The 22,414-nt window shown below is 33.7% G+C and overlaps 2 protein-coding genes across 2 annotated transcripts in view; both read right to left on the reverse strand.

Annotated features, from left to right (window-relative positions):
• The window catches only part of LOC141462376 (juvenile hormone esterase-like), a 34,604-nt gene that overhangs the window by 8,538 nt on the left and 3,652 nt on the right, over window positions 1-22,414 (reverse strand). Inside the window, exons 2-9 of the mRNA XM_074144182.1 lie at window positions 20,805-20,952; window positions 18,911-19,096; window positions 18,021-18,217; window positions 17,653-17,806; window positions 16,431-16,609; window positions 16,194-16,332; window positions 14,789-14,924; window positions 13,649-13,742 (exon numbers count right to left, since the gene is read on the reverse strand). Coding sequence (XP_074000283.1) covers window positions 13,649-13,742; window positions 14,789-14,924; window positions 16,194-16,332; window positions 16,431-16,609; window positions 17,653-17,806; window positions 18,021-18,217; window positions 18,911-19,096; window positions 20,805-20,952 — 1,233 coding nt within the window. The remainder of the gene's footprint in view (window positions 1-13,648; window positions 13,743-14,788; window positions 14,925-16,193; window positions 16,333-16,430; window positions 16,610-17,652; window positions 17,807-18,020; window positions 18,218-18,910; window positions 19,097-20,804; window positions 20,953-22,414) is intronic.
• LOC141462377 (juvenile hormone esterase-like) lies at window positions 21,085-22,295 on the reverse strand. Its single transcript, XM_074144183.1, has 2 exons — window positions 22,054-22,295; window positions 21,085-21,984 (listed from the first exon to the last, which is right to left on the reverse strand). The coding sequence occupies exons 1-2, from the start codon at window positions 22,240-22,242 to the stop codon at window positions 21,808-21,810; spliced, it is 366 nt and encodes a 121-aa protein (XP_074000284.1). The 5' UTR covers window positions 22,243-22,295; the 3' UTR covers window positions 21,085-21,807.

A 22,414-nucleotide genomic window follows, 5' to 3' on the forward strand; every position in this document is an offset into this window, starting at 1 on the left:
AAAATTAATAAAATGTTTCAAATAACATGATTTCTGAAGTAGGTTGTATTTATAATATTTATTATTTATTAATACTGCAGATACGAAATTGATGATTCTCAAGAATTTACCATAGTGGACTTCAAATTCTTTATAGCACCTTTATTAACAAATTAGGTAGGTAAAACAAAATAAATAATTTCTTCTAATCTTCTTGTTTTTAAAAAATCAAATCTTCCACCAAGAGCGTATCCAAGCTTTGGCGATGCGCCACTAAAGGAAAATAGAAGGAAACCGAAAGACAGGAAAAAAAAGTCAGGAACAAGCATATCTAAAGAATCTTGAAAGGAAGAATAAATGATTGATGAGTGAGGTATTTGAGACAGCGATAAACAATTCAGGATGGCCAGTGATGGTTTAGAAGATTTGGAAGTGAGAGATCCCCCATGCGAATCCAACTTGCATGCAGCTGCATTTTATTTAATGGATAGATTGTTAGTAGAGGGAAAATGGCGGTTCTGGCGCACCTAAATTGTGCCAGATCCAAACACCCCCAAATCTGACCGGGTAATCATTGAGTTCAACAAACCTGTAAGCTTCGAATTTGACGAGGCTGAAATCCGCACCATCACAAAAAAAAGAGGAATAGTTTTAAAAGATAATAATGGCCTTATTTCTTAAATAACATAAAATAAAAAAAACGTTATCGCTAAAATTTGGATTTAGAAGTAAATTACCCATTTTCGAAGTGAGCAAGATACCGAAAAATCACAGTAAATTTGATGTAGAAAGTTAAATGATGGCTGCTACGCAACGATGACACGCAAAATCGTAACAGAGCTGAGTTTGGATTTTTAGTAATGATTAAAAAATATCAGTTTTTGGTGTTCCGTTCCCACTTTAGCAAAGTTGCTGCCTAGATAACGGTTAAATAAACACACCTAGTTTTAGAACATTCTGAATAGAATATTATGCCGGAGCTGGATAAAGTAAAGTAGAAATCCATTAGTTGAGAAGATATTGAGAGTTGAAATTTTTTTGTGTCATGGTTTTGCTGTGAAATGGGGCCCTAATATCTCCATCACTAAACAGCAGATTATTCGTATGAAATTTTGTGCTCTTACACACTCTGTTTTACTGAGTAGTATGCTATAGTTTTTTTGAATACAGATCCATTAGTTGAGAAGATATTGAGAGTTGAAATTTTTTTGGGTCATGGTTTTGCTGTGAAATGGGGCCCTTATAACTCCATCACTAAACAGCAGATTATTCGTATGAAATTTTGTGCTCTTACACACACTGTTTTACTGAGTAATATGCTATAGTTTTCTTGAGTAAAGATCCATTAGTTGAGAAGATATTGAGAGTTGAAATTTTTTTGGGTCATGGTTTTGCTGTGAAATGGGGCCCTTATAACTCCATCACTAAACAGCAGATTATTCGTATGAAATTTTGTGCTCTTACACACTCTGTTTTACTGAGTAATATGCTATAGTTTTCTTGAGTAAAGATCCATTAGTTGAGAAGATATTGAGAGTTGAAATTTTTTTGGGTCATGGTTTTGCTGTGAAATGGGGCCCTTATAACTCCATCACTAAACAGCAGATTATTCGTATGAAATTTTGTGCTCTTACACACTCTGTTTTACTGAGTAATATGCTATAGTTTACTTGAGTAAAGATCCATTAGTTGAGAAGATAGTGAGAGTTGAAATTTTTTTGGGTCATCGTTTTGCTGTGAAATGGGGCCCTATAAAACCCTCCCTAAACAGCAGATTATTCGTATGAAATTTTGTGCTCTTACACACTCTGTTTTACTGAGTAATATGCTATAGTGTTTTTGAATACAGATCCATTAGTTGAGAAGATATTGAGAGTTGAAATTTTTTTGGGTCATGGTTTTGCTGTGAAATGGGGCCCTTATATCTCCATCACTAAACAGCAGATTATTCGCATGAAATTTTGTGCTCTTACACACTCTGTTTTACTGAGTAGTATGCTATAGTTTTTTTGAATACAGATCCATTAGTTGAGAAGATATTGAGAGTTGAAATTTTTTTGGGTCATGGTTTTGCTGTAAAATGGGGCCCTTATAACTCCATCACTAAACAGCAGATTATTCGTATGAAATTTTGTGCTCTCACACACTCTGTTTTACTGAGTAATATGCTATAGTTTTCTTGAGTAAAGATCCATTAGTTGAGAAGATATTGAGAGTTGAAATTTTTTTGGGTCACGGTTTTGTTGTGAAATGGGGCCCTTATAACTCCATCACTAAACAGCAGATTATTCGTATGAAATTTTGTGATCTTACACACTCTGTTTTACTGAGTAGTATGCAGTAGTTTTTTTGAATACAGATCCATTAGTTGAGAAGATATTGAGAGTCGAAATTTTTTTGGGTCATGGTTTTGCAGTGAAATGGGGCCCTATAAAACCCTCCCTAAACAGCAGATTATTCGTATGAAATTTTGTGCTCTTACACACTCTGTTTTACTGAGTAGTATGCTATAGTTTTCTTGAGTACAGATCCATTAGTTGAGAAGATATTAAGAGTTGAAATTTTTTTGGGTCATGGTTTTGCTGTGAAATGGGGCCCTTATAACTCCATCACTAAACAGCAGATTATTCGTATGAAATTTTGTGCTCTTACACACTCTGTTTTACTGAGTAATATGCTATAGTTTACTTGAGTAAAGATACATTAGTTGAGAAGATAGTGAGAGTTGAAATTTTTTTGGGTCATCGTTTTGCTGTGAAATGGGGCCCTATAAAACCCTCCCTAAACAGCAGATTATTCGTATGAAATTTTGTGCTCTTACACACTCTGTTTTACTGAGTAATATGCTATAGTGTTTTTGAATACAGATCCATTAGTTGAGAAGATATTGAGAGTTGAAATTTTTTTGGGTCATGGTTTTGCTGTGAAATGGGGCCCTTATATCTCCATCACTAAACAGCAGATTATTCGCATGAAATTTTGTGCTCTTACACACTCTGTTTTACTGAGTAGTATGCTATAGTTTTTTTGAATACAGATCCATTAGTTGAGAAGATATTGAGAGTTGAAATTTTTTTGGGTCATGGTTTTGCTGTAAAATGGGGCCCTTATAACTCCATCACTAAACAGCAGATTATTCGTATGAAATTTTGTGCTCTCACACACTCTGTTTTACTGAGTAATATGCTATAGTTTTCTTGAGTAAAGATCCATTAGTTGAGAAGATATTGAGAGTTGAAATTTTTTTGGGTCATGGTCTTGCTGTGAAATGGGGCCCTTATAACTCCATCACTAAACAGCAGATTATTCGTATGAAATTTTGTGCTCTTACACACTCTGTTTTACTGAGTAATATGCTATAGTTTTCTTGAGTAAAGATCCATTAGTTGAGAAGAAAGTGAGAGTTGAAATTTTTTTGGGTCATGGTTTTGCTGTGAAATGGGGCCCTTATAACTCCATCACTAAACAGCAGATTATTCGTATGAAATTTTGTGCTCTTACACACTCTGTTTTACTGAGTAATATGCTATAGTTTTCTTGAGTAAAGATCCATTAGTTGGGAAGATATTGAGAGTTGAAATTTTTTTGGGTCACGGTTTTGCTGTGAAATGGGGCCCTTATAACTCCATCACTAAACAGCAGATTATTTGTATGAAATTTTGTGATCTTACACACTCTGTTTTACTGAGTAGTATGCTATAGTTTTCTTGAGTAAAGATCCATTAGTTGAGAAGATATTGAGAGTTGAAATTTTTTTGGGTCATGGTTTTGCTGTGAAATGGGGCCCTTATAACTCCATCACTAAACAGCAGATTATTCGTATGAAATTTTGTGCTCTTACACACTCTGTTTTACTGAGTAATATGCTATAGTTTTCTTGAGTATAGATCCATTAGTTGAGAAGATATTGAGAGTTGAAATTTTTTTGGGTCATGGTTTTGCTGTGAAATGGGGCCCTTATATCTCCATCACTAAACAGCAGATTATTCGCATGAAATTTTGTGCTCTACCCACTCTGTTTTACTGAGTAGTATGCTATAGTTTTTTTGAATACAGATCTATTAGTTGAGAAGATATTGAGAGTCGAAATTTTTTTGGGTCATGGTTTTGCAGTGAAATGGGGCCCTATAAAACCCTCCCTAAACAGCAGATTATTCGTATGAAATTTTGTGCTCTTACACACTCTGTTTTACTGAGTAGTATGCTATAGTTTTCTTGAGTACAGATCCATTAGTTGAGAAGATATTAAGAGTTGAAATTATTTTGGGTCATGGTTTTGCTGTGAAATGGGGCCCTTATAACTCCATCACTAAACAGCAGATTATTCGTATAAAATTTTGTGCTCTTACACACTCTGTTTTACTGAGTAATATGCTATAGTTTACTTGAGTAAAGATCCATTAGTTGAGAAGATAGTGAGAGTTGAAATTTTTTTGGGTCATCGTTTTGCTGTGAAATGGGGCCCTATAAAACCCTCCCTAAACAGCAGATTATTCGTATGAAATTTTGTGCTCTTACACACTCTGTTTTACTGAGTAATATGCTATAGTGTTTTTGAATACAGATCCATTAGTTGAGAAGATATTGAGAGTTGAAATTTTTTTGGGTCATGGTTTTGCTGTGAAATGGGGCCCTTATATCTCCATCACTAAACAGCAGATTATTCGCATGAAATTTTGTGCTCTTACACACTCTGTTTTACTGAGTAGTATGCTATAGTTTTTTGAATACAGATCCATTAGTTGAGAAGATATTGAGAGTTGAAATTTTTTTGGGTCATGGTTTTGCTGTAAAATGGGGCCCTTATAACTCCATCACTAAACAGCAGATTATTCGTATGAAATTTTGTGCTCTCACACACTCTGTTTTACTGAGTAATATGCTATAGTTTTCTTGAGTAAAGATCCATTAGTTGAGAAGATATTGAGAGTTGAAATTTTTTTGGGTCATGGTCTTGCTGTGAAATGGGGCCCTTATAACTCCATCACTAAACAGCAGATTATTCGTATGAAATTTTGTGCTCTTACACACTCTGTTTTACTGAGTAATATGCTATAGTTTTCTTGAGTAAAGATCCATTAGTTGAGAAGAAAGTGAGAGTTGAAATTTTTTTGGGTCATGGTTTTGCTGTGAAATGGGGCCCTTATAACTCCATCACTAAACAGCAGATTATTCGTATGAAATTTTGTGCTCTTACACACTCTGTTTTACTGAGTAATATGCTATAGTTTTCTTGAGTAAAGATCCATTAGTTGGGAAGATATTGAGAGTTGAAATTTTTTTGGGTCACGGTTTTGCTGTGAAATGGGGCCCTTATAACTCCATCACTAAACAGCAGATTATTCGTATGAAATTTTGTGCTCTTACACACTCTGTTTTACTGAGTAATATGCTATAATTTTCTTGAGTAAAGATCCGTTAGTTGAGAAGAAAGTGAGAGTTTAAATTTTTTTGGGTCATGGTTTTGCTGTGAAATGGGGCCCTTATAAATCCATCACTAAACAGCAGATTATTCGTATGAAATTTTGTGCTCTTACACACTCTGTTTTACTGAGTAATATGCTATAGTTTTCTTGAGTAAGGATCCAATAGTTGAGAAGATATTGAGAGTCGAAATTTTTTTGGGTCATGGTTTTGCTGTGAAATGGAGCCCTTATATCTCCATCACTAAACAGCAGATTATTCGTATGAAATTTTGTGCTCTTACACACTCTGTTTTACTGAGTAATATGCTATAGTTTTCTTGAGTAAAGATCCATTAGTTGAGAAGATATTAAGGGTTGAAATTTTTTTGGGTCACGGTTTTGTTGTGAAATGGGGCCCTTATAACTCCATCACTAAACAGCAGATTATTCGTATGAAATTTTGTGATCTTACACACTCTGTTTTACTGAGTAGTATGCTGTAGTTTTTTTGAATACAGATCCATTAGTTGAGAAGATATTGAGAGTCGAAATTTTTTTGGGTCATGGTTTTGCAGTGAAATGGGGCCCTATAAAACCCTCCCTAAACAGCAGATTATTCGTATGAAATTTTGTGCTCTTACACACTCTGTTTTACTGAGTAGTATGCTATAGTTTTCTTGAGTACAGATCCATTAGTTGAGAAGATATTAAGAGTTGAAATTTTTTTGGGTCATGGTTTTGCTGTGAAATGGGGCCCTTATAACTCCATCACTAAACAGCAGATTATTCGTATGAAATTTTGTGCTCTTACACACTCTGTTTTACTGAGTAATATGCTATAGTTTACTTGAGTAAAGATCCATTAGTTGAGAAGATAGTGAGAGTTGAAATTTTTTTGGGTCATCGTTTTGCTGTGAAATGGGGCCCTATAAAACCCTCCCTAAACAGCAGATTATTCGTATGAAATTTTGTGCTCTTACACACTCTGTTTTACTGAGTAATATGCTATAGTGTTTTTGAATACAGATCCATTAGTTGAGAAGATATTGAGAGTTGAAATTTTTTTGGGTCATGGTTTTGCTGTGAAATGGGGCCCTTATATCTCCATCACTAAACAGCAGATTATTCGTATGAAATTTTGTGCTCTTACACACTCTGTTTTACTGAGTAGTATGCTATAGTTTTTTTGAATACAGATCCATTAGTTGAGAAGATATTGAGAGTTGAAATTTTTTTGGGTCATGGTTTTGCTGTAAAATGGGGCCCTTATAACTCCATCACTAAACAGCAGATTATTCGTATGAAATTTTGTGCTCTCACACACTCTGTTTTACTGAGTAATATGCTATAGTTTTCTTGAGTAAAGATCCATTAGTTGAGAAGATATTGAGAGTTGAAATTTTTTTGGGTCATGGTCTTGCTGTGAAATGGGGCCCTTATAACTCCATCACTAAACAGCAGATTATTCGTATGAAATTTTGTGCTCTTACACACTCTGTTTTACTGAGTAATATGCTATAGTTTTCTTGAGTAAAGATCCATTAGTTGAGAAGAAAGTGAGAGTTGAAATTTTTTTGGGTCATGGTTTTGCTGTGAAATGGGGCCCTTATAACTCCATCACTAAACAGCAGATTATTCGTATGAAATTTTGTGCTCTTACACACTCTGTTTTACTGAGTAATATGCTATAGTTTTCTTGAGTAAAGATCCATTAGTTGGGAAGATATTGAGAGTTGAAATTTTTTTGGGTCACGGTTTTGCTGTGAAATGGGGCCCTTATAACTCCATCACTAAACAGCAGATTATTTGTATGAAATTTTGTGATCTTACACACTCTGTTTTACTGAGTAGTATGCTATAGTTTTCTTGAGTAAAGATCCATTAGTTGAGAAGATATTGAGAGTTGAAATTTTTTTGGGTCATGGTTTTGCTGTGAAATGGGGCCCTTATAACTCCATCACTAAACAGCAGATTATTCGTATGAAATTTTGTGCTCTTACACACTCTGTTTTACTGAGTAATATGCTATAGTTTTCTTGAGTATAGATCCATTAGTTGAGAAGATATTGAGAGTTGAAATTTTTTTGGGTCATGGTTTTGCTGTGAAATGGGGCCCTTATATCTCCATCACTAAACAGCAGATTATTCGCATGAAATTTTGTGCTCTACCCACTCTGTTTTACTGAGTAGTATGCTATAGTTTTTTTGAATACAGATCTATTAGTTGAGAAGATATTGAGAGTCGAAATTTTTTTGGGTCATGGTTTTGCAGTGAAATGGGGCCCTATAAAACCCTCCCTAAACAGCAGATTATTCGTATGAAATTTTGTGCTCTTACACACTCTGTTTTACTGAGTAGTATGCTATAGTTTTCTTGAGTACAGATCCATTAGTTGAGAAGATATTAAGAGTTGAAATTTTTTTGGGTCATGGTTTTGCTGTGAAATGGGGCCCTTATAACTCCATCACTAAACAGCAGATTATTCGTATGAAATTTTGTGCTCTTACACACTCTGTTTTACTGAGTAATATGCTATAGTTTACTTGAGTAAAGATCCATTAGTTGAGAAGATAGTGAGAGTTGAAATTTTTTTGGGTCATCGTTTTGCTGTGAAATGGGGCCCTATAAAACCCTCCCTAAACAGCAGATTATTCGTATGAAATTTTGTGCTCTTACACACTCTGTTTTACTGAGTAATATGCTATAGTGTTTTTGAATACAGATCCATTAGTTGAGAAGATATTGAGAGTTGAAATTTTTTTGGGTCATGGTTTTGCTGTGAAATGGGGCCCTTATATCTCCATCACTAAACAGCAGATTATTCGCATGAAATTTTGTGCTCTTACACACTCTGTTTTACTGAGTAGTATGCTATAGTTTTTTGAATACAGATCCATTAGTTGAGAAGATATTGAGAGTTGAAATTTTTTTGGGTCATGGTTTTGCTGTAAAATGGGGCCCTTATAACTCCATCACTAAACAGCAGATTATTCGTATGAAATTTTGTGCTCTCACACACTCTGTTTTACTGAGTAATATGCTATAGTTTTCTTGAGTAAAGATCCATTAGTTGAGAAGATATTGAGAGTTGAAATTTTTTTGGGTCATGGTCTTGCTGTGAAATGGGGCCCTTATAACTCCATCACTAAACAGCAGATTATTCGTATGAAATTTTGTGCTCTTACACACTCTGTTTTACTGAGTAATATGCTATAGTTTTCTTGAGTAAAGATCCATTAGTTGAGAAGAAAGTGAGAGTTGAAATTTTTTTGGGTCATGGTTTTGCTGTGAAATGGGGCCCTTATAACTCCATCACTAAACAGCAGATTATTCGTATGAAATTTTGTGCTCTTACACACTCTGTTTTACTGAGTAATATGCTATAGTTTTCTTGAGTAAAGATCCATTAGTTGGGAAGATATTGAGAGTTGAAATTTTTTTGGGTCACGGTTTTGCTGTGAAATGGGGCCCTTATAACTCCATCACTAAACAGCAGATTATTCGTATGAAATTTTGTGCTCTTACACACTCTGTTTTACTGAGTAATATGCTATAATTTTCTTGAGTAAAGATCCGTTAGTTGAGAAGAAAGTGAGAGTTTAAATTTTTTTGGGTCATGGTTTTGCTGTGAAATGGGGCCCTTATAAATCCATCACTAAACAGCAGATTATTCGTATGAAATTTTGTGCTCTTACACACTCTGTTTTACTGAGTAATATGCTATAGTTTTCTTGAGTAAGGATCCAATAGTTGAGAAGATATTGAGAGTCGAAATTTTTTTGGGTCATGGTTTTGCTGTGAAATGGAGCCCTTATATCTCCATCACTAAACAGCAGATTATTCGTATGAAATTTTGTGCTCTTACACACTCTGTTTTACTGAGTAATATGCTATAGTTTTCTTGAGTAAAGATCCATTAGTTGAGAAGATATTAAGGGTTGAAATTTTTTTGGGTCACGGTTTTGTTGTGAAATGGGGCCCTTATAACTCCATCACTAAACAGCAGATTATTCGTATGAAATTTTGTGATCTTACACACTCTGTTTTACTGAGTAGTATGCTGTAGTTTTTTTGAATACAGATCCATTAATTGAGAAGATATTGAGAGTTGAAATTTTTTTGGGTCATGGTTTTGCTGTAAAATGGGGCCCTTATAACTCCATCACTAAACAGCAGATTATTCGTATGAAATTTTGTGCTCTTACACATTCTGTTTTACTGAGTAATATGCTATAGTTTTCTTGAGTAAAGATCTATTAGTTGAGAAGATATTGAGAGTCGAAATTTTTTTGGGTCATGGTTTTGCTGTGAAATGGGGCCCTTATATCTCCATCACTAAACAACAGATTATTCGTATGAAATTTTGTGCTCTTACACACTTTGTTTTACTGAGTAATATGCTATAGTTTTCTTGAGTACAGATCCATTAGTTGAGCAGATATTAAGAGTTGAAATTTTTTTGGGTCATGGTTTTGCTGTGAAATGGGGCCCTTATAACTCCATCACTAAACAGCAGATTATTCGTATGAAATTTTGTGCTCTTACACACTCTGTTTTACTGAGTAATATGCTATAGTTTTCTTGAGTACAGATCCATTAGTTGAGAAGATATTGAGAGTTGAAATTTTTTTGGGTCATGGTTTTGCTGTAAAATGGGGCCCTTATAACTCCATCACTAAACAGCAGATTATTCGTATGAAATTTTGTGCTCTTACACACTCTGTTTTTCTGAGTAGTATGCTATAGTTTTTTTAAATACAGATCTATTAGTTGAGAAGATATTGAGAGTTGAAATTTTTTTGGGTCATGGTTTTGCTGTGAAATGGGGCCCTATAAAACCCTCCCTAAACAGCAGATTATTCGTATGAAATTTTGTGCTCTTACACACTCTGTTTTACTGAGTAGTATGCTATAGTTTTCTTGAGTACAGATCCATTAGTTGAGAAGATATTAAGAGTTGAAATTTTTTTGGGTCATGGTTTTGCTGTAATATGGGGCCCTTATAACTCCATCACTAAACAGCAGATTATTCGTATGAAATTTTGTGCTCTTACACACTCTGTTTTACTGAGTAGTATGCTATAGTTTTTTTGAATACAGATCCATTAGTTGAGAAGATATTGAGAGTTGAAATTTTTTTGGGTCATGGTTTTGCTGTGAAATGGGGCCCTATAAAACCCTCCCTAAACAGCAGATTATTCGTATGAAATTTTGTGCTCTTACACACTCTGTTTTACTGAGTAGTATGCTATAGTTTTCTTGAGTACAGATCCATTAGTTGAGAAGATATTGAGAGTTGAAATTTTTTTGGGTCATGGTTTTGCTGTGAAATGGGGCCCTTATAACTCCATCACTAAACAGCAGATTATTCGTATGAAATTTTGTGCTCTTACACACACTGTTTTACTGAGTAGTATGCTATAGTTTTCTTGAGTACAGATCCATTAGTTGAGAAGCTAGTGAGAGTTGAAATTTTTTTGGGTCATGGTTTTGCTGTGAAATGGGGCCCTATAAAACCCTCCCTAAACAGCAGATTATTCGTATGAAATTTTGTGCTCTTACACACTCTGTTTTACTGAGTAGTATGCTATAGTTTTCTTGAGTACAGATCCATTAGTTGAGAAGATATTGAGAGTTGAAATTTTTTCGGGTCATGGTTTTGCTGTGAAATGGGGCCCTTATAACTCCATCACTAAACAGCAGATTATTCGTATGAAATTTTGTGCTCTTACACACACTGTTTTACTGAGTAGTATGCTATAGTTTTCTTGAGTACAGATCCATTAGTTGAGAAGATATTGAGAGTTGAAATTTTTTTGGGTCATGGTCTTGCTGTGAAATGGGGCCCTTATAACTCCATCACTAAACAGCAGATTATTCGAATGAAATTTTGTGCTCTTACACACTCTGTTTTACTGAGTAATATGCTATAGTTTTCTTGAATACAGATCCATTAGTTGAGAAGCTAGTGAGAGTTGAAATTTTTTTGGGTCATGGTTTTGCTGTGAAATGGGGCCCTATAAAACCCTCCCTAAACAGCAGATTATTCGTATGAAATTTTGTGCTCTTACTCACTCTGTTTTACTGAGTAGTATGCTATAGTTTTCTTGAGTACAGATCCATTAGTTGAGAAGATATTAAGAGTTGAAATTTTTTTGGGTCATGGTTTTGCTGTGAAATGGGGCCCTTATAACTCCATCACTAAACAGCAGATTATTCGTATGAAATTTTGTGCTCTTACACACTCTGTTTTACTGAGTAATATGCTATAGTTTTCTTGAGTACAGATCCATTAGTTGAGAAGATATTGAGAGTTGAAATTTTTTTGGGTCATGGTTTTGCTGTGAAATGGGGTCCTTATAACTCCATCTCAATGGACTCCAACTACAATGTAACCAAAATAGCTCAATCAAAATGGTTTATAATTGCAATCATGGTTGGCAATTCAATGTGCAACGTAATGATTGTTATGGATTGATGACGTAAAATAATCAAGGAGTTAAATTTATATTAAAGCATTTTAAATCACGGTTAGAATATAAATTATCTGTTTATGTGCGTACCTCAATAAATACTCTAGCTCTAGTGGGGTGGGTTTTGGTCTAGTGGTCATGACCATGGCTTTTCTGGGAGATCCCAGTTCGGGGTATGGCTAATTTTTATTGGTTAATAATTATTGGGTAATTTTGGGAAAGTTGCGTTTAATTACTAAACAAATTGGAAACCTCCTGTCACATATTTAAGTAATCAATATCTTTCATGTAAAGGATCAAACTTATTCCTTAATTTATCAAATAAAGCACTTAACTCAACTTGTGAAGCATGTACTATGCCTTCAAAGGTGCCTACTCTGACACGCAAGCCAGGTTAGCCAGGAGGTAATGAACTGCTCTCTGTACCTGAGGAGGCACCTTTGAAGGCATAGTACATGCTTCACAAGTTGAGTTAAGTGCTTTATTTGATAAATTAAGGAATAAGTTTGATCCTTTACATGAAAGATATTGATTACTTAAATATGTGACAGGAGGTTTCCAATTTTTTTGGTAATTAAACGCAACTCTCCCAAAATTACCCAATAATTATTAAACCTTGTTTGTAACAGATGTAAAATTAATTGTTAGCCATTTTGTGTATGCTTAAGAACATCTAAAGCTCTTAAAATTTAATTTTTCTCAGAAAAATCACTCGGAAAACGACTTATTTCCCGATATTAAGAAAAATACTAGCTTTACTGCCTTGGCAATATTTTTAATAGAAAGGGGATGAAAAAATACATAAAAATGACCTATCACGTGCTCTTCTTTCTCTTTGATAACAAGTTAAAAAATTGAAATATGATTAATAAATACCAGATTTTGAAATGGCCTAGCACCTTTAATTTTGAAGATATCGAATTACGGTTTCCGGTTTCTTTCATAACTTTTTATACTCTTTAAAACGGTGTATATGAAAATGGGGGTCAACTGCGAACCCTCACTTTTGGTCGCGCGTCAGCTGCGTATGCGGGCAGGAATCTGAAATCACGTCACATATTCTGAAACTAGAGGTGACGGGCAACAAATTTTTCCTCTACCATTTTTCGCCCAGATCAACTGTTTGAGCATGTAGGGATTCGAAACCAATTTAGTCAATAAAGTTCATTCATTCTTTATGAATCTAGACCAGTGACCAGAATCATGCAATTAGAGAATTATTCTCTTATCAAAGAAGAAATATGAGGTTTCTTCTTCTGTAGAGCTCATATCTAACAGTAAACTTCAGATAACTCAAGTACGAAATATACGATGGAAATATATAATCTACACTACATCCATGAAACATTGCTGCAATCATCACGTATTAGAAAACTCGTACATACGCTATAAATTTTAAAAGCCTATCATCTGTAGTAGTTAAGACATTTGACAATGCTAAAAATTGTTATAGGAAAATTTCTGAAAAATATAGCCAAAATATTTATTTGAATTAAAAATTATTTAGAGAATCAGTCTGAATGTAATAAATCCATTAAACAAACAGCATGCTCACTGTTGCAATATGTATTTAGTTACAAAACTGTATAAATCAGGTTGCCTTTTACTGAATTAAGTAGTGTACATTCAATAAGTTCGTAAACATTTATATAATTTAAAAGAGATTGAAACAGAAAATTTATATTTCAAAATTATTGGATTTAATAAACTCAACAACATTCTATTATTTCTTCATTATTATGAAGTTGAGACCAAAATTGCACCCTACTAGGTAAAAGTGTGTTATTAACTGTTACTTCTCCGCTATTTCCAATACTGATGAAGTTTTGCTGTTCATTGTCCCATTGAGGCCAGTCGAAATCGAATCCTGACGGAGTCGGCTCTCTGCGAAAGAAAATGAATTTAGAAATTAAAACTTTAACTCAAAATATTCAGGTAGGAACAAATATTTGCCCTAAGAACTGTTCTCACTAATGAATGCTACTACGAAATTTTACTCAGACACTGAGTAACAGATTGTGAGAAGGGTTGAATGCGGGAATCCTGTTGTAGAAAACCAAAACGGATTTCTTAGAACCAGAGGTTCCCTGACTAGTTCATTAACTTTATCTTCTCTTATTAAAATAGAAGGAAAGTGCATGCATGTTTCATAGATTTTAAAAAAGGCTTTCGACTCGGTTGACCACTCTTTTCTCTTGCACAAGATGTATAACTTCGGCATCAGCCGTAAATGGATCAGTTTTGTAAATAATTTATATAAATTAGTGACTTCAAAGGTAATTTATTTACAGAATCATTCCCAATATCAAAAAGTGTGCTGTAGGGTGACACGTTGCCGTATCTGCTATTCTCTATATTTATCGACGATTTAGAGAGATTTATGCTAGGTAATAACGCTGGTTGTGTACAAATCAATCGTGATAGTGGGATACCATCCCTAATATATGCGGATGATGTACTGTTGTCTAACTCTCCAGTGGAAGCCAGAAAGGAATAGTTACTTTTGTAAAAATATTGTCAGACTAATAGATTACAAGTAAATACGAGTAAATGTAAAATAATAATATTTTAAAAAAGCACGGTAAATCTGTGCATGAATCAATCTTATTATTATTTGGGTGAGCCGTTGGAGGTAGTAAACTATTTTTATTATTTGGATATCCCATTTTATGTATGTGGTAACTTCAGTTCTATAGCTAAGGATATGATCTCAAGGATAATTACCTTGTCTTGGCCGTAAAGGCCGCCAATGCAAAATCTAAAGTATCTTAATGTTCTTCTTAATCCTCTTTTTGATTTTGTACTTTAATTAGAAAGTCACTTTTGGTTTTTAATTTTTTTGTGTACTTTATGTCTAGTCACACTTTTCATCTATTATATACCTAGAGTATTTTGTAGATGTAAAATAAATATAAATAAAATAAATTTACCCTGAACTTATGAAGTTATAAATTAAATTAAGTAGTAAATGCGATATATTTAAATCTTGACTTGTTGTAAGTTCACCAACTTCGTAAGGATGTTTGATTTTCCAAATGTAGATTGTATCATCTAAATCAGCGCTACCTGCAAAAGAAAAAAGAAATCTTATAATAATTATGTTAAAATCTGTAATAATGATTACAAAAAGCTCATATTAAATACTAACATCAAATAAAAAACACAAACGAATGATTTTGGTTGTTTTAATTCATTGGCTAATCTATAGAATAGCGCCCCGGGGGCGTGGCCTGTTTATTTTTAGGGGGTGGGAAGTACAGCGCACCTACCGGTGAAAATGTAAACTACTTCCCGCGAATGAACTGTTTCGGATTGTGCGAATTTCGTAACGCTTATGTTTCGCACGCATGCGCAGTACACTTACTGCCTAGCAACTGCTTCCTGTTTAATGTATTAATAGTTCCCGCGAGTGCTCTGTATGTGACCTGAGGTGCCGTTTTTTTGTAACTTTATGAGTATGAGCGTTTTAAATTTGCAGTTTTTTTTTTAAATTAAAGCATGAGTGTAGTGTGAATGAGGTTGGAGTTCGACAGGTACGAGTATACCCTCCTCAGGAAAAGGACTCCACAGAATAAGGTAAGTTTCTTTTGTGTTGTTCTGTGTAATTATTGTAATGAATCTTGTGACACAAATAAAAAAATTGAGGGTGATTAGGTAGGTTAGGAGGGGGTATGGGGGGCGAAGCCCCCCATTAAGAAAAAAATCAGGGGGTGTGGGGGGCGAAGCCCCCATTAAGAAATAAAGAAATAATTCGAAGTGATTCTGATTCGCTGTTACCATATAATCCGCTAGATTTAAGTGTAAATATAAAATAAAGAAATAGTTTTATATTTACGAGTATATTCTCGTATATTTGAATATGGCGGGTTCTATAGTAACAGCGAATCAGAATCACTTCGAATTAGGCCACGCCTCTGGGGTGCTATTCTAAAGATCGAAATATAAATTAATCAAACAAGCTTTGTAAAAGAATAACATGTGTTACCTCCCTTTATATCTTTTACATATCGCCCTGAGATGTGTTTATTTTATTGAAAATAATGGCCTATATTGTGAGGTAAGTTTAACAGCTAAGCGAAATTTATTTTACAAAAAACAAAAAAAATGTACAAACTTCACCTTTTGGATTTGAAGTCCCTGTGTGCACCATAGCACAGTAAAAACAATATATCCACAATCCCAACGTTCTTTAATACGTTAGGAAAACTCAGAGTAGTTTTTTATATGATCAGCAGAAGCTAACTTATACACAAACAAATAACTATGATGTGCTGAGAAAATAGACTTAACCAAGAAAGAAGGTCCAGTGCTTTGTAGATAAACTAAAATTCTTACCTACTAAAACTCTCTTGCCAGCGAATATCTCTTGGAAACTATATTCACCGACATAATCAAAATAATAGAAATAGTGGGGCCCTTTATGCACCTTTAGGGCTTCAACAGCTGGCCAAAAAAACAATCTATCAGAATACATCTGCAGAATAAAAGATCTATTATTTTCTACTACAGCTAATTTCTTTTATCACATTTCCAATTAATATATAAAAAAACAAAATTGAAACTTATACTTACATCTAACAAATTTTCAAACAATTCCATCGTAATAGGCTGATTATCAAAGTAGAATTCTCTGATTTCCTTAGTTACTTTTTCTGGATTCGATGCAGTGTTATCATAATACAATGATATTGGTGCTATTTGATCGAATTGTTGATTATATTCTATCAGAGTTTCTGGTTCACGTACAAATACTGGACACAAATACAGTAAAATATTTGTAATATCATAATAATTAAATTGATAATGATAGTATTTCTTAAATTTTTGATTAATAAATGTTTACGCTTTCAATTATTTGAGTATTGTAATTCCATTTTGAAGGTCATTATTGACAACAAAGCTATTTCAGATATATGTAAAACAAATAAGAAGGTTAAAAGACTGAAACCATGTCCTTCTGTAATCAAAAAGATTCTGGAGTCTAATTTTTCGATATTAATTTGTATTCATTTTAGTCATCGTAAATTTTTAATATTGTATATCTAGTTTACAGATATTCTTAACTTTAGGAATTAGCAATACTCCCAATATAACTTGATATTGTGTATCAGCGACCTTTATCTACCATTGGAAAGATTTTTTTTAAATGATGCTTAGGGAGGCCTTCCCCAAAGAACTTCAAAACAAAAACAAAAAATTCTTAGTTAAAAGTTTCCAATGAAACTGGATGGTATTTGTAGGCAACTACAAACCGATCACGTCTCATTCGTCTTTGATGTCGAATAATCTTAAGAAAAATATTTTTGAAGAAAAACTGAGCTGCCTTCTTTCACAATTAGAATTTCTTTTAAATAACATTAATGTGTAATGATTATAAAAAGACTTGAGTCTAAATTCGCTAAAACTGGAAGTACCCTCTATGCAGGTGTTAATCAATCTGAGAATATGAAAGAACGTTTTCTAAATCCGTACATGTTCTTAACCAATAGATAGCTTAGAATTTATGTTTATGAATACGAAACTAACAATTCTAGAATACAAAAAAAATAATAGTTGAACTTGAGGTAGAATTCAAATGAATAAACGGGGTGATTACTTCACTTCAATTGTATGTTGAATCTTACACAGACAAAAGTAAGGTAAGTAGTTCTTAAATTGAGTTTAAGATGTCTATTCCTACGTTGGTTGTTTTGTATGCCGATATAATATAGCTGGCTTATAACAAGAAACTTTTTTTTTTTTTTTATTCGATGCCCTGAAAAAAGGTTGTATTATACATTTAGAAATTAATTACATCCAGTTCTGAGAAAGTCTATAAACCTGGGAAGGCCCACAATCCAAGGTACTGGTGTCGGCTCGGCATTGTGTGGATTAAACGGAAGAAATGGATTCGCTGCATTTCTATCACATATTGGTAGAAATACTGTAAGAGGATCCCCTTGGAACCCCTGCAAAATAAAGGGGAATTGAATTTAGTCGTTAAAGCAAATTTATTATGAAAATTTAAGACGCAGTAAGAATTTTTGAACAAACTTACTACTTTAAATAATTTCAATTTAAGAATTTTTCCCACTCATTCCTACTGAATATAATGTTGAAATTTATTTTGGTATTAACGTAGAATTATCTCTTTAGGTATAATTAAGAAAACCAGTACTTCACCTTAAAGCTTCTGTAAGCTTCAGTCAGTGAGTAAGCATCTGCGGTCCGTAAGCAATCCAATATCGCTTTGGAAGAATCTGAAGGGCAGTCGAACAACTGTGCCATCTTTATTGCTCTACTGCGAGCTACTCCTGGAGGTGTTTTTATCCAAGGGTCCAGTGCTGTTCCCGACTGGCTGATAGCTTTGTGAAATAAACCTAAAAATAAACATAAAACTACTATCACAATGTTGCATAAGATATTTTAAAAGATGGATACACCCTTAAAAACCATCGAAGTTTTTTCTTCCGTAATAAAATATAGAGCTCAGTGGAGAGCCTTGGTTGAGGAGGCCCTGGTCCTTTTTGAACTGTAGCGCCGAAGAGAAAGGAAGGAATAAAATATAAAAAATAAATAATAAAATAAGTTTGCTATGATATGAAATGAGAATCGAGTCAGAAAATATTGCGCATCCGAATCTTATCCTTATAACAAGAGTTTTTCCAGAAACCTACAAGTTATAACAGAAATGATTTTAAGAGGTGACATTGTGGAGCAGAACATTCGAATGCGAAATTCTCGGAAGAAAGGCAGCATTTTTAGGGAGTAAAATGTAGAGGAAAATTTTGGAAACAATGAAGGTTAATGGTAGATCCATTAATACAAATGATGTATTAAAAGATTTTGGCCAACAATTGAAATCAACTCTCGGTCGTTCGTAAAGCTGATTCGGCTTATTTTATAATAGAAGCGTAAAGTGGCCCCTGTGAATGGTTCATGAGAGATGCATTAGGGCAAAGCTGCAAAGTTAAACAGTAGTGATGAAACCGAAAGAAGAATTAATCATAAAAATTTTAGCGCCGACTGTAACCTGCCTCAAGGCAAGACAAAACCAATTCAAAATTATTTACCTCTACTCATTGGTGAATACATATGTAAACTAATAGATGCTGCTCCAGCGAAATCACCAATCAGAGTTATTTGGTTAGAATCTCCACCAAAATTGGCAATATTGTCCTGTACCCATTTCAATGCCATAACTTGATCTTTCAGCCCCAAGTTGCCAGGCATTATATCGTCTTCCAAGGTCAGGAATCCTGTCAGCACAGATTTTTTTTTTTTTGTAATATGCAACTAAAAAACCAAAGAGAGAGGAATTACTACCAAAAAGTACATTTCACTTCGTTGAAAAAGAAAAATCTAATTTTAAATTTAAACATCTCCAAAATTTAGAGAGACAAGCTGCGTGTCATGACGTTACTTTAAATTACTTTTTGTACCAAATCATTTTCATGTTAAAAACAGTAAAAAAGATATTAGTAAAAGTAATAGAAAGAACAAATAGAAAAAGATACTTCTCTTAATCGGACTTAAATGATCTTCATGGGACTTTAGAATTGCTACTAAGTTATAAAATAAAATATTTAATTACAATAAATAAGAAAATCTTCAAATATCGTAACTGATTTAACAATTATTAAACTTTAGAATAAAATATTAAAATATTATTCGTTTAAAAAATAGGTAACAAGAACAAGAAAAATGTTTTCTGAAAATGCAATTTTTACTAATTTTGGGCAAAGTTTTTCTCGAAATTTATTTAATCTAGGTTGTAGAAAACAATTACAGCTCTAAAGGAGGTTTTGCTCTATATTTTAAAGGTAATTTGGGACTTTTATTTTCTATAGAAAAAGAGAAAAAAATTGTCAAATTTGGGTATTTCCAACGTATCCAAAACCTAAAATTCAGTAGCGGTAACACGATAAATCTTGAAGAAGAGGGATCATTGAGCGTGCTACGTCAGTGCGTAGAGTATTGGTATTAGTTCGAAAACTGATCTCACCAAACTTATAAATTTACCCGGGATACTTTTGCCATATTCCGAATCTAAGTGATAGATTCTAAGGGGCAGTCCTAAATGTAAATAACGGGTTAGGCCCTTGACGGAAGGTATGAGTGATGCTGATTGGGGAGCTGCTCAAAATGACTCTAGAAGAAGTGACATGGGTTCATTTGCTTTCATGCTGGAAACCCTATCGCCTGGTACTCAAAGAAGCAAAGATGTGTTGCTCAATCAACAATGGAGGCTGAATACATTGCGGCAGGGTTCGCTGCGCAAGAGTTAGTGAATCTTCGTGGTATGTTGAGTGATATGAGCCAAGTGAAAAGAGCAAGCAGTGAGGTGATTTGTGAAAAAGTGTTAAAATCTGTTAAAGATGTGTTTAATGAGAAAGGACAAGAGCCTGAAGAAATGAAAGCAGTTCTTAAAATAGATAACACTAGTGCGATATCTTTAGCAAATACATTTTCAAATACCAAATGAGGCAAACACATTGAAATAAAATTTCATTTCATCAAACATCTGTGCCTAAATAATGTTATTAAAATTGACTATGTTTGTTCGAAAGAAAATATAGATGATCTATTTATTAAAGCTCTAGGAGCCGAAAAATTTGAAACTTTTAAAAACTCTCTGCTCACTAATTGATTTTGTTTTTGAATTTTTTTTTAACATTTAATATCTTGTTAATTATTTTAGTTTATGTGGACGTTGTGTTATTAGTATTCAATTCGATGTTTCTTATTGTAGACATTAAGTAACTACATCTCATTGAGAGAGGGTGTTAAGAAAAAAAAAAATTATTGTTATGCTGACCGCTGTTGGCGGTCTTTTATTCTTCTGTGCAACTTTCGGTGTGAGTGTGTTCTTGTGCTTAACTTTGATACACGTGTTCTAAGTAAACTTGTTCTAATTAAAAACCATCAATTAATGACAGTTCGTAATGTTAAATTACATTCACTTACCAAGCACACCAAGCCTGTAGTTTGGCATCACCACTACCAAGTCATAATCCAAGAAATATTCTGGTGATTTATCAACTTCACCAGATCCTAAATAAAATGGACCTCCATGTATATATACAAGAACTGGTAATAAATTCGTTGGTTTCAGCTGGGTAAAAAAAATGTGTATATATATTTCTGATGAGAAATAAAATAAGATAAATTAATAAATAAGTTAAATAAATTATTAAATTTTGTAATAATAAATCTATGAATTATGTTTTATTTCTTCATTTATATAGACAATTTTTTCATGGAGATGTTAAATAACGAAAACTTAAAGTTGATCTCGTTTCTGCGCTTCTCTAAAAAAAAAGTAATTTCACATAAGTTTTTTTTATTGTGTTAACAAAAATTCAATCAACTATTAAAAGCAGGGAGTTAAATATAAAAATTGATTTAGGTCATTTAATGAAAATGATTTAGTTTTTCATTAAAATTCATTCCACAAAGACAGCAAAAGTATTTAATAAAATTAAGAGCCCAGGTGTAGTGGGCTAAATATTTGGCTTGACTGTAAGAAATTTACCGAACTTTTTGATATGATGCCTGAATAGACGGAAATTTATAAAGATATTTCTACAAATCCTCAAATGATGCGTTTCCTTGTTTTCTGATTTATGCAGGTAAAAGCCGTAATTAAGCATAGTTAGGTTGTCTGGCGAACTTCTAGGAGAACAGTGGGAGACGCCCATTATGTATTTCGATGAATCTGTCTAAATTAATGTAAGAGAGTGCTAGATAGGAATTATTTCCACTAACATCTGGTAACTACTCAGGCTCCCCGTGGGTCCCAAGTGAAGCGGGGAGCTACCAGTTAGGGTTAACCATCCAGCAATCATCCTCTACGCTCAGGTTGTAAAGGTGGAGTTTGGAAAAAAGAAGAGGGTGTCACTGATCATGGACTGAGAGGGAATACCATCTTTAACACCGATAAGCGCAAAAGAAGGTACGATTTAAAAGACTAATAATATTGGGTAATAGTGCTTACATTTGGACTGTAAACAGACAAGTACAAACAGTCTTCCTTGCCATACTCCGTAGAGTTTATTTCAGGAAAATCATAAGGTATCTGCACACAGACACTGCCAAAGTTGTAGGCTTCCCTCACACCAACCCATGGTTCTGGTGGCTGGGGATACTGAAATATTTCTTATTAAAATTACAAAAATGCAAAAAGAGAAATCAAACACATTATTTTAATTGTCACCTGAAATCTAAGTTCATTAAGAGGCGGTTTGGCAAATGGAATACCATTGAATGCTGCCACAGTACGACCATTTCTGGATTTAAATTCTCTTCCAATTAAACTACCACAAGTTGTGTTCACAATTAGTTCACAACTTTGTGATATCTGCACAATTAAAATCAAATCAATTATTATACCGAAAAAATTCATTGATGTGGTTTAAAGTAATAAAGGAAGTAAATGATGGCCTATTATTTCAGGAAGGTTTTATGTCCAACGACCGACCGAGACGGAGGATTTAGAGCTTCCCCACTGCTGGAGAAATTGTTGATAGTTATTATCTTATTTATTTTGCCTAATGACATTATTAAGAACATTTTAA

This window comes from Rhodnius prolixus, unplaced genomic scaffold (genome assembly GCF_049639745.1).
Source record: "Rhodnius prolixus isolate KJV_2025 unplaced genomic scaffold, Rpr scaffold_1, whole genome shotgun sequence".
Classification (NCBI taxonomy): domain Eukaryota; kingdom Metazoa; phylum Arthropoda; class Insecta; order Hemiptera; family Reduviidae; genus Rhodnius; species Rhodnius prolixus.

What these genes read in the sequence shown, in the direction of transcription:
- LOC141462377 (XM_074144183.1), bottom strand. Translation starts at nt 22,242, where the DNA reads ATGAATTTTTTCGGTATAATAATTGATTTGATTTTAATTGTGCAGATA. An exon ending in TTAATGAACTTAGATTTCAG is followed by an intron (nt 21,985 to 22,053) that starts GTGACAATTAAA and finishes GAAATATTTCAG; the next exon opens with TATCCCCAGCCACCAGAACC.